Below are 12,467 nucleotides of genomic sequence, written 5' to 3' on the forward strand. Positions count from 1 at the left end.
TGGGAGGTTGGGATCCTTTACTTGCAAAAGGGGCTGTATATTCTCTACAGGTAGATGCTCACTGTACCTTCCAAAAGCAAAATTCTGGAAGAAAAAAAGAAGATAAAATGTTTGGTCTGTGTATAATCCATCTATATTCTATGATACAGGTTGAGTCTGAATGTAGGCTATTTTCCATACTCTGAGAGTCTGAAGTAAGCAATTAAGAGTTATTTTTGCATTAGATTATTATAAGTTTTAATTTTTGCCTAAGTAGTAAAAATAATGTCTGAATTGCATATTTTATGCAAATAGTTGTGAGGAAAACATGGGGTTATTGTTGCAGTCTTTAAGGTGATGTGATTATTTGGAAACAATGTTTCGAAAGCCACTGAAGTGCAAACTTACTTACTGTGAACACTATGTTTTCCTTGTGGTTTGATATTTTTTCAAAGAAGTATGGCCTATGTTATGCTTTATTTTTAAGTAATACACACCTTTGCAATAATCAGAATAAAGCCAGTTGTCCTCTTTCTCTGTTTGCTATATGAGGATGTCTTTAATAGCTGTCTGTCATTTACTTTTGCCTGATGATGATCAAATTAGTTCTTGGGTCATTACAGTGTGTGACACAATGTTGTTAAATTATAGCTAATAGGTTGCTTAGTCAGAGCTTCAAGTTATTTTTCTTGTGCTGCTTAGTGACTTAGCTGTTTACCCACTGTATGCAAATGGCATGAACTCAAATTACTATGTTTTCTTGCCAGAATCTGACATTTTTATTTCTTTTCCGCTCTACAAGGTCAAGATCTATTTCACTGTCTTCCTTTCTATGTCTCTGACACAGGCCATCTGAGACCAGTTGTGGAGTTGGATAATTATTCTAACACAAACATTTTGTAGTTGAAGAGAAATTTAGTAACACATTATTGTAATTTGACTAACTAGTAACCAACTTAAATATTGAAGGGGTAACACTTTTTTTTTTTAAATTCTCCAGGTCGTTGCTTATCACTACTGTCAAGCTGACAACACATACACGTGTCTTGTCCCAGAATTCGTGCACAGTATTGCAGCTTTACTTTGTCGTTCAAATCAGTTAACAGCATACAGAGATCTTCTAATAAAAGAGCCTCACTTACAAAGCATGCTTAGCCTGAGATCTTGTGTCCAAGATCCAGGGGCAGCTTTTAAAAGGGGAGTGTTGGAACCACTTTCAAACCTCAGGAAAGGTAGGTTAAGCAGGAAGTGGCTTGGAAACTGAATCTAAACTGCATAAAAAGTAAAAAAAAAAAAAGTAAGAATATGTATTTTAATGCTCTAAGAGAAATAAATAAATCAGAACATTCCTGGAGAAAGGGATTTCTTAATTGTGGTAGTTGTTTGTAACAATAATATGTAGGTTTTGAATAGTTGTTTCATGTTCTATAATACAATTCTGTGAAACTTATTAAAGATTGTGGAAACTTTACATTTATGTTTTTTGCCAGAAAACTCAAGGATAACTTTGTAGGTTGAAGTTAAGGCTAGCACGTTTGCATTAAAGGATTTTGTTTTCAGATGCTTTTGAGTTTTGTCACGCTTTTTTGTTTTGTAATTTTCCGAGCCTAAACACCTGCAAAGTGGATGTGTTTCTTGCTTTTTAAAATTGATATGGCAATTTTGCAAGAAAGCGTGTAAAAACATGACTTCTGTATTTAAAAAAAAAAAAAACAAACTGGCAAACTCCTCCTTGAAAACAGCTAGCTTCACAGTATATGCCAGCTTGAGCAGGTACTTGATAGATGGCAAGATGGGGGAGCAGATTTGCCCGTGTGTGAACAGAGCATGTGTCATTCCTGTGAAAACTGGTTTGCAGTTCTTGAATTTTGTTGACTGTCAACAAATATCTATGAAATCCATTGGCAAATCTTATGTTTACCCCTGGCATTTTCATCCTTAACAAGTGCTCAAAATGAATATTGCTCGTTTCTCAAGTTGTTGCAGAATAACCTTTTCTCCTCAGAACTGAAAGTGTAAACCAATGTCTTTATGTTTTTTGCAAGTTGTAGACTTTTTTTTTTTTGTTTGGTAAGTCCAATAAAGGATAAGTGTCCTGGTTTCAGCAGGGATAGAGTTAATTTCCTTCCTAGTAGCTGGTACTGTGCTGTGTTTTGGATTTAGGATGAGAACAATGTTGATAACACACCCATGTTTTAGTTGTTGCTAAGTAGTGCTTACACTAGTCAAGGACTTTTCAGCTTCCCACGCTCTACCGACTGAGGAGGCTGGAGGTGCACAAGAAGCTGGGAGGGGGCACAGCCAGGACAGCTGACCCAAACTGGCCAAAGGGCTATTCCATACCATGTGCCGTCATGCTCAGTATATAAACTGGGGAAAGCTGGCCGGGGGGGCCACTGCTCGGGGACTGGCTGGGCATCAGTCAGCAGGTGGTGAGCAATTGCATTTGTGCATCACTTGCTTTGTGTATTATTATTATTATTATTATTATTATTATTATTATTATTATTATTTATTTTTTTTATTATATTATTACTTTATTATTATTACATTATTATTATTACATTATTATTGTTGTTATTATTTTATTTCAATTATTAAACTGTTTTTATCTCAACCCACGAGTTTTTCTCACTTCTACTCTTCCAATTCTCTCCCCCATCCCACTGTGACGGGGGGGGGAAGTGAGCGAGCTGCTGTGTGGTGCTCAGTTGCCGACTGAGGTTAGAATCATAGAATCGTTAAGGTTGGAAAAGACCTCTAAGATCATCGAGTCCAACCGTCAACCCAACACCACCATGCTCACTAAACCATGTCCCTAAGTGCCTCATCTACAAGTCTTTTAAATACTTCCAGGGATGGTGACTCAACCACTTCCCTGGGCAGCCTGTTCCAATGTTTAACCACTCTTTCAGTAAAGAAATTTTTCCTCATGTCCAAGGTGGTGTGGTTAAGCCACAACAACAAATTTAAAGTAAATAGCTAATAATTAAAAGTGTTAACTAATAGCTTAAACAACCTACATATCCCTTCTTCCCATATCCATGCATCCCTTACCTCTTACATGTTAACAGCCTTGTTTAATCTTTTAACTCTTTTTAAATCAGTTGTGAAATAGATCCATAATAATAGTGCAGTAAAAGACACTATTGTAAGTGATTGCTTCCACTTTTTAGCATTTTATGGCAATATTGTTTTAGATCTCCTAATGTTGATTTTAATCTCCTAAATAATGCTTAAATGCCTTAAGATATATTGCTGTGCATAAAAAAAGTTTTTATTTCTTGATGTTAAAAATTTGGGGATAAAAATATTAAGAATTTGTATTAATCTCTTTTTATTTTTATATTTCAGAGCGGAAAATTCCTGAGGAAGACTACATAATTTTGATAGATGGTTTAAATGATGCTGAATTTCATAAACCTGATTATGGTGACACACTTTCTTCATTTATCACAAGCATACTATGTAAGTTTCCTCCCTGGCTGAAGCTCATTGTGACAGTAAGAACTAACTTCCAGGTAAAAACACCTTTTAACTTTTTTCTTACCCTCAAAGCCTAAGTGATCTTTTATATCAGTGCAGCTGCATTATTATGAAAAACACTAGCTTTAGAGGAATTCAAAGTAAAGTTTCTCGGGGTTTTTTTCCTTCCTTCCTTTGTTGTTTCATGTTTCTTTACAGCGCACAAATATGATATTGGAGGCCTTTTTTGTTTTGAATCACTTTCTTGAGTATGCTAGTAGAACTGATAATACAAGAAGTGGTGAAATCAGAGTATGTTTCTTTGGCCTTCAGGAGTGAAATGGGCAAATGAATGATTGAAAGCTTAAAAAAAATAAAAGCAATTAGAAGCCCATAGTGATTTTTCCCTTCAACATTTACTTGTTGGAGTGTATTTCTGCTAGTATTAAGCTCTGGATTTTCACTTTTTAGGAAGGGATAAGCCACAATTCCACTATCTGTGTTGATGAGATTGATTTCTGGCCTTATTACCATTGATATCTCTGTATCTCTTCATCTGCTGCCCCTGAAAAAACCCAGCCTCAAAACTTCTGGTTAAAGCATTTTGTCAGAATTAAGCAGCTAAGAGATACTTGCTGAAATCCTGAGAGTGTTTAAGTGAGGCCATACAGAACTCCCATTTTTCTGCACTGGACGGCAATGTTCTGAACAAAGTTTCTGGTTTTGTTTCCAGCACTAGTCAGGCTGTTTTAAGATGGTTGCCTTCAGTTCACTTCAGTTTAAAAAAGGAGGTGTGTCTGTTCTATTCTTTCATGGTATCTCTGAGATAGCACCCTTTATATATTTTGACAGTGCTTGAGATACAGCTCTACCAGTCCTATACTGCCGCTTGACTAGGCATCCCTCATTCTCAAAGAAGACGACTTGAAGGAGGACTGAAGTCCAGCTCTATAGTAGCTGTTTCCTAATGCAGTTGAGAGTATATCTGGACAGAAGTAGGCAGATGGCTCCAGAGTTGCTCTGTGCACCCAGCTGACAAGGTGCAAGACAATGCTCATGTGAAGTCTGTTTTGACAATGTTAAGGTGCAGCTGTGCTTCAGTACAGCCTTCTGAGAGTTTATTTCATATCTCCCTTCTTGCCACTAGGACTCTAAGCATTTAACTGGCTGAAGAGTTTAGTTGTCAACTGAATTTTTATTTTTAACAAGGGATTTCTGTAGTAGGGACTATTTCCTGTCTGGAGGAGTGTGCATCTGTGATGAAAACATCTCACTAGCCTGAAAGTTCAGCTCTTTGAAATCCATGTAACTACTTTAAAGTGGAATGAAGAGTTCCTTTTTGTGTTGTGAAAGAGTTGAGCAGTTTGTTAAACCCTTCTGATACATGCTTCTGTGTAAGAAGTTTTAGGTCTTTTGGATCTTTATTTATATAAACATAAATGTGTTCTGTGTTACATAAACATAAAAATGTGTTCAGGTAAACCTGTTGAAGTACCATACTTGGTACTTGCCTTAAACTAAATGGGGCTGTATATGTGTGGATGGTACCTTTCTGGTACATTGTTACTGGAAGATGTAATGATGAGGACATTCCATTCTTTTCTCTCTTGTCATTTGTGATACTTCTTAATCATTACTTCTTAAAAACCTCCCCGCTTCCCCTGGCCTGTCTTAGGGTCCAATTCTGGTAACTGTTTTCTGTTCCCTTAATTTTGAAGTGATCATTTCTATAGCTCATCCCCCTCAGTTGTCTTGCTGAGCTTGGTCAGTAGAATATTTGACACCTTCCTATGAAAAATGATGAAATATAGAAATACTGTTCTACCTGTTATTCAGGGGACAATATTTGCAAAGCCATCACAGAGATACTGAATTTCTTTTTAATCTGCCTGGTACTCATTACAGAAGAGAAATATAGCAAAGGTGCATTGTTGAGTTCTCAGTGCTGGAATACTGTAATGCCCGTGTGGTTTGTTGTTTTTTTTTTTTTTCCCTTCTCTTTTTCTCCTCTCCCCCTCATAGGAAGTAGTAAGTTCACTACCCTTTATTGCAATATCCCTGGACAATTTTCCAGACAACAAAGAAATTCATGATGACTTGAATGCTTATATTCAATACAGAATTAATAACAGCCAGGAAATTATAAACAACATATCTTTAAATGGAAAAGCTGATGCAGCTATTATTGGGAAAGTGAGTAACCACCTGATCATGAGAAGCCTGGGATCTTATCTCTATTTGAAACTCACTCTGGATCTTTTCCAAAAAGGTCACTTAGTAATCAAAAGTGCAAGCTACAAGGTTGTTCCAGTGTCTCTATCAGAACTGTACTTACTTCAGTGCAATATGAAGTTCATGACAAACTCTGCTTTTGAGCGAGCCCTACCAATATTAAATGTGGCACTGGCATCCCTACATCCCATGACAGATGACCAGATTTTCCAAGCTATTAATGCAGGCCAAATAAATGGTGAACAACAATGGGAAGACTTCAGCCAAAGGATGGAAGCCCTTTCGTGTTTTCTGATAAAAAGACGTGACAAAACACGTATGTTCTGCCATCCTTCCTTCAGGGAATGGTTTGTTTGGAGAGCAGATGGTGAAAATACTGACTTCTTATGTGAGCCAAGGTAAATGAAACCTGCAGTAAATCATGTTCAAATAACTACAATTATGTTTTATATAATTGGTTGTAACAATTGGTGAGGGGAGAGAGTAATGTTAAAACACAAGCACGCCTAATTTTTTCCAAAATGAAAACTTTTCTATATTTAGAGGTAGACTTGACCAGAAGTATCAGAGGTTACAATGCATAATTGACTTCATAGAATTTGCAAATTTGCATTTGATTTTGCTACCTTCATGGGGAAATGAGAGTATTATGTTGTTATTAATATAGCAGAATTGTTGAGAATTATGTGCAGCAACACCTTGTCTATTTAGAGTGTAGGAATAGAAAGAACAGATCATTTGGGCTCTTCTAAACATAAAAATATTAAGACATTTCATTCTATAATTATGTCCTCATGGCATTGTTTCAGTTTGTTCCATCTCACCTTCTTTGACTTAGAGAGCATGAATTAGTTAAATTGGAGACGATAAGACAATTATTGTACATGCACATTTTTGCAGTCTGCATTTTCCATTTTTTTCATATTCTTCAGGTTTTAGTTTTTTTGTTTTTACAACAGAATAAATAATGCTGACATTTAAAATTATCACCAACCCAAGACTTCTCTGTCCTTTCCAGCAGATTTAACAAAAACAGTTCAGTAGGTGGAATTATCAGGGTTGCAGACTGTTTGGCCCCTACCATTTTTCAGTGTTGCTAGCTGCGCCTTGGGCCCATTGAATACCTGATGCACAGTGCATGCTCTAACAGAAGGCGGCATGTTGCCTAGTCTTACTTAAAACTTCCATTTTTAAAAAGTTCTGTTCAGAAATTTCTGAAGATGGGGCAAGAAGCCCCCCACAACTTCATCCCCCAGATGAATAGTCTAATTAGCATGTGGTTAATTGCCCAGTTCCAGTATATAGTCTGTATACTGGAATGTATAGTATGCGATAACCTTGTTTTCTCAGGGTTATGCCATTTCCACTGTTTCTTAGAACACTGACCACCGACTAATGTAGATGTAGAATTACTAAATACACATTTTATCTCAAATTTCAAAAGATTTTTAGATCTACTTCTGAAAGGATTGGGTTTTATCTGAGGTAACCTGCAATTTCTGACTATGAGATGAAACAAGACAAAAGGGGAGCGGTATGCAAATTGGTGTCCAAAACTGCATTGGTTCTGACATAGGCCTCTTGTGAGGTGACAGTAGAGAAATATTAGGATTGTGTTTCAACTTTGAAATTTGCTTTTTTTCTCTTTGCATTATTTTGTTATGGAAGGAATTTTGTTGAGATGTAATGGTATGTTTCAGTAGTCTGACAAAGTTGAGCTATTATGACAGGCATACAGATGTGTTAGGATATTTACTGAAAGTATAGTTATAAAAGCAGTTCTTTCTTAATCCTTTTTACTAGGAATGGACATGCTCTACTGGCTTTCATGTTTTCTCGACAAGAGGGAAAGTTAAACCGCCAACAAACTATGGAACTTGGTCATCATATACTGAAAGCTCATATTTTTAAGGTAGAGCTTACAGCTTTAATAGGTTTTATGATCTATTCATATGGATATGTCTTAGAGATTCTCCTCTGAGTTGCTTTAATTTGTTAGAAGCTTATGCAAAATACTTGATAGTGCTAACAAACAAAGTTGTTGCTTCTCTTTATACTGATGAGGTGTAGATATAAATAGTATTTCTAATCCTATAGAGAGATTTCATGAATCATAGAATAGGTTGGGTTGGAAGGGACCTTTAAAGGTCATCTAGTCCAACCCCCCTACTGTGGGCAGGGACATCTTCAACTAAATCAGGTTGCTCAGAGCCCCGTCCAACCTGACCTTGAATGTTTCCAGGGGTGGGGCATCTGCCACCTCTCTGGGCAACCTGTTCCAGTGTTTCACCACCCTCAGCGTAAAAAATTTCTTCCTTGTATCTAGTCTAAATCTACCTTCTTTTAATTTAAAACCATTACCCCTTGTCCTATTGCTATAGGCCCTGCTAAAAAGTTTGTCCCCATCTTTCTTACAAGCCCCCTTTTAAGTATTGAAAGGTTGCAATAAGGTCTCCCTGGAGCCTCCTCTTCTCCGGGCTGAACAATCCCAACTCTCTCAGCCTTTCTTCACAGGAGAGGTGTTCCATCCCCCTGATCATTTTCATGGCTTCCTTCTGGACCCGCTCCAACAGGCCCATGTCTTTCTTGTGCTGAGGGCTCCAGAGCTGGATGCAGTAATCCAGGTGGGGTCTCGCCAGAGCCAGAGTAGAGGGGCAGAATCCCCTCCCTCGACCTGCTGGCCACACTTCTTCTGATGCAGCCCAGGATATGGTTGGCCGCCTGGGCTGCGAGCGCACATTGCTGGCTCATGTCCAGCTTTTCATCCACCAGTACCCCCCAAGTCCTTCTCAGCAGGGCTGCTCTCAATCCCTTCATCCCCTAGCCTGTATTGATACCGGGGGTTGCCCCAACCCAGGTGCAGGGCCTTGCACTTGGCCTTGTTAAACCTCATGAGGTTCACACGGGCCCACTTCTCAGGCTTGTCCAGGTCCCTCTGGGTGGCATCCCGTCCCTCTGGCGTGTCGACCACACCACTCAGCTTGGTGTCATCTGCAAACTTGCTGAGGGTGCACTCGATCCCACTGTCTATGTCACTGATGAAGATATTAAACAGTACTGGTCCCAATACGGACCCCTGTGGGACGCCACTCGTCACCAGCCTCCATCTGGACATTGAGCTGTTGACCACCACCCTCTGGATGTGACCATCCAACCAGCTCCTCACCCACCGGACAGTCCACCCATCAAGTCCATACCTCTCCAGTTTAGAGAGAAGGATGTTGTGGGGGACCGTGTCAAAGGCCTTACAGAGGTCCAGATAGACGACATCTGTAGCCCTTCCCGTGTCCACTGAGGTAGTCGCTCCATCATAGAAGGCCACTAGGTCAGGCAGGCAGGACTTGCCCTTGGTGAAGCCATGCTGGCTGTCTCGAATCACCTCCCTGTCCTCCATGTGCCTTAGCAGAGCTTCCAGGAGGCTCTCTTCCATGATCTTCCCAGGCACAGAGGTGAGACTGACTGGCCTGTAGTTCCCCGAGCCTTCCTTTTTTCCCCTTCTTAAAAATGGGGGTTATGTTTCCCCTTTTCCAGTCAGTGGGAACTTCACCGCACTGCCACGACTTCTGAAATACAGTGGAGAGTGGCTTAGCAACTTCATCTGCCAGTTCCCTCAGGACCCACGGATGCATCTCATCAGATCCCATGGACTTGTGCACCTTCAGGTGCCTTAGATGGTCTCGAACCTGGGATTCTCCCACACTGGGTGGCTCTTCATTCTCCCAGTCCCTGCCTTTGCCTTCTGTGGCTTGGGCAGTGTGGCTTGAGCACTTGCCAGTGAAGACCGAGGCAAAAAAGTAATTGAGTATCTCCACCTTCTCCGTGTCCCAGGTAACCAGGTCTCCTGTTTCGTTCCGGAGAGGGCCCACATTCTCCCTTGTCTTCCTTTTATTCCCGACGTACCTAGAGAATCTTTTCTTGTTGCCCTTGATGTCCCTGGCCAGATTTAAATCTATCGGGGCTTTAGCTTTCCTAACCTGATCCCTGGCTGCTCAGACAGTTTCTCTGTATTCCTCCCAGGCTACCTGTCCTTGCTTCCACCCTCTATAGGCTTCCTTTTTGTGTTTGAGTTTGTCCAGGAGCTCCTTGTTCATCCATGCAGGCCTCCTGGCGTTTTTGCCTGACTTCCTCTTTGTTGGGATGCATCGCTCCTGAGCTTGAAGGAGGTGATCCTTGAGTATTACCCAGCTTTCTTGGGCCCCTCTTCCCTCCAGGGCTTTGTCCCACGGCACTCTGCCAAGCAGATCCCTGAAGAGGCCAAAGTCTGCTCTCCTGAAGTCCAGGGTAGTGAGCTTGCTGTGCGCCCTCCTCGGTGCCCTGAGGATCTTGAGCTCCACCATTTCGTGGTCACTGCAGCCCAGGCCGCCCTTGAGCTTCCCATTCCCCACCAGCCCCTCCTTGTTGGTGAGAACAAGGTCCAGCATAGCACCTCTCCTCGCTGGCTCCTCTGTCACTTGGAGAAGGAAGTTATCATTGACGCATTCCAGGAACCTCCCGGATTGCTTATGCCCTGCCGTGTTGTCCCTCCAACAGATGTCGGGGTGGTTGAAGTCCCCCATGAGGACCAGGGCTTGTGAGCGTGAGGCTGCTCCTATCTGTCTATAGAGGGCCTCATCCACTCTGTCTTCCTGGTCGGGTGGCCTGTAGTAGACCCCCACTGTAATGTCACCTGTCCCTGTACTCCCTTTAAGCCTGACCCACAAGCTCTCGGTTGGCTCCTCATCCATCCCCATGCAGAGCTCCATGCACTCCAGCTGGTCATTGACATAGAGGGCGACACCCCCTCCTCGTCTCCCCTGCCTGTCCTTCCTAAAGAGCCTGTATCCTTCCATCCCAACAGTCCAATCACAGGAGCCATCCCACCACGTCTCCATGATGCCAATAAGGTCGTAGCCCTGCAGGCGTGCGCACGTCTCTTAACTCCTCTTGTTTATTCCCCATGCTACGTGCGTTTGCATAGAGGCATTTAAGTCGGGCCCCCGATGAAGCTGTCTTACTGGCTGGAGTTCCTTTGTGCTGCTCTTCAGGCGCTCTCCTGCTGACTTGTGTTCCTCCTCCAGGCTCTGGGCATCTACTGCTGGCCCTGGCATCAAACTGGTAGGAGTGGGATGGATTGAGGTTCCTCTCCCCCAGCAACTTTAGTTTAAAGCCCTCTTCACCAGCTTGGCAAGCCTATGACTGAAGATGCTCTTCCCGTTCTCTGACAGATAGACCCCATCAGCCCCCAGTAGACCAGGTTTCCCAAAGCGAGTCCCGTGGTCTAAGTAGCCGAACCCCTGGCTGTGGCACCAGTCCTGTAACCATTTGTTGATTCGCCAGGTTTGACTGGCCCTTTCAAACCCCTTCCCTTTGACCGGCAGGATTGATGAAAAAACTACCTGCGCTCCAGAGTCCCTTACCGCCACTCCCAGGGCTCTGTAGTCTTTCTTGATAGTCCTCAGACTGCTCCCAGCTGTGTCACTGGTGCCCACGTGAAACAGCTGCAGTGGATAATAGTCAGTGGATTGTATGAGGCTTTGTAGCCTCTCAGTGACATCCCTGATACGAGCCCCTGGTAAGCAGCACACCTCTCTAGAGAGTGTGTCTGGTCGGCAAATGGGTGCCTCCGTACCTCTCAGAAGAGAGTCGCCTACTACTATCACCCATCGCCTTTTCTTAGTTGCAGTGGTTGTTATATGGGGGGCAGATTGGGCTGTCTAACTCAGCTCTAGTGTGTCTCCTGATGCGATGGGTCTTTCCTCTTCAGTCTGCAGAGCGGTGAAGCGGTTCTACAAGGGCACCTCAGGCTTTGCGGGAAGTCTCTTCCTCCTGCTGGTCCTTGCCGTTGCAACCATCCATTCTTCTGCATTATTGGCCCCCCTCCCTTCTGTGTGTGCCAGTGGGGGAGTTTTTGGCTGTTTGGCCATGGGCTGTGGGTCCACTGCAGACTGCACCTGGAACCAGCTATCTAACTCCTCTGCCTCCCTGATGTTACGCAGCCTTCTCACTGCCTCCTGCAGCTCAGGCACCTCCTGCAGGAGGTCCTCCACCTGGGCACACCTTTTGCAGGCAGGTCTGCTGCCTGTCCCTGCCCCAGGAGAAAGGTCTAGGCACTTCCTACAGTCTGAGGTCTGTACTGCAGCCTCTCCCTTCAGCAGCTTCGTCTGGGTGGAGGCATGGGCCATCACTGGGGTAGGTGGTGCAGATCCCCCAGCCAGAGCCGTGACCTTTGTTCTCAGACAAGTAATTTCCTGTTGTATCATTTCTGTTAGGGTCTCAGTAAAAGGACTGGAATTTCTTCCAGTCATCTTCAAGCCTTGTGGGTTGGTTATAGTACTGATGGACTGTCTGCAGCTCTTGCTTCTCTGAGAAACATCTATACACCCAATGTGAAGGTAAGAAAATAAACATTCATGTACAATCAGTGCTTCATCTGTCACTGTTGCTGTAACTCTGTTGATGAATGCTGAAATTAATGTGAAGAAAAAAAGCCACCACTATGCATCTGTAACTGAACTCCTTTATAACAAGTCTTCATGTACTTTTTTAAGCTGTTGCTAAAGTCCAGTTCAGTTTTCCTTGATAGTTTTGATGGAAAGAAGGGTTTTGCCCTGATTCTGATGTAACCACGCTCTGTAGCATAGATGTGTGTGGATACATTTTCAGGGGGTCAGATGTACCACCTGATTTGCTGGGCAGAGTTCAGCCATATTTTCTTGTATAGGGAAATATCAAGGGAATTGTAAAAGGGGATACTGTGAGAGTGAAAGGATGTAAAAAGCCAGAACTTTGCACTATTATTTGAATCCCTGGAT

The 12,467-nt window shown here is 42.4% G+C and overlaps 1 protein-coding gene across 9 annotated transcripts in view; it reads left to right on the top strand.

The window, feature by feature from the left end:
* The window catches only part of TANC1 (tetratricopeptide repeat, ankyrin repeat and coiled-coil containing 1), a 141,797-nt gene that overhangs the window by 98,766 nt on the left and 30,564 nt on the right, over window positions 1-12,467 (top strand). For all 9 annotated transcript variants that reach the window (XM_076343254.1, XM_076343253.1, XM_076343245.1 and 6 more), the window contains 5 exons: window positions 980-1,211; window positions 3,334-3,500; window positions 5,467-6,074; window positions 7,480-7,588; window positions 11,925-12,047. In XM_076343254.1, coding sequence (XP_076199369.1) covers window positions 980-1,211; window positions 3,334-3,500; window positions 5,467-6,074; window positions 7,480-7,588; window positions 11,925-12,047 — 1,239 coding nt within the window. The remainder of the gene's footprint in view (window positions 1-979; window positions 1,212-3,333; window positions 3,501-5,466; window positions 6,075-7,479; window positions 7,589-11,924; window positions 12,048-12,467) is intronic.

Source organism: Aptenodytes patagonicus, chromosome 6, assembly GCF_965638725.1.
Source record: "Aptenodytes patagonicus chromosome 6, bAptPat1.pri.cur, whole genome shotgun sequence".
Taxonomy (NCBI): domain Eukaryota; kingdom Metazoa; phylum Chordata; class Aves; order Sphenisciformes; family Spheniscidae; genus Aptenodytes; species Aptenodytes patagonicus.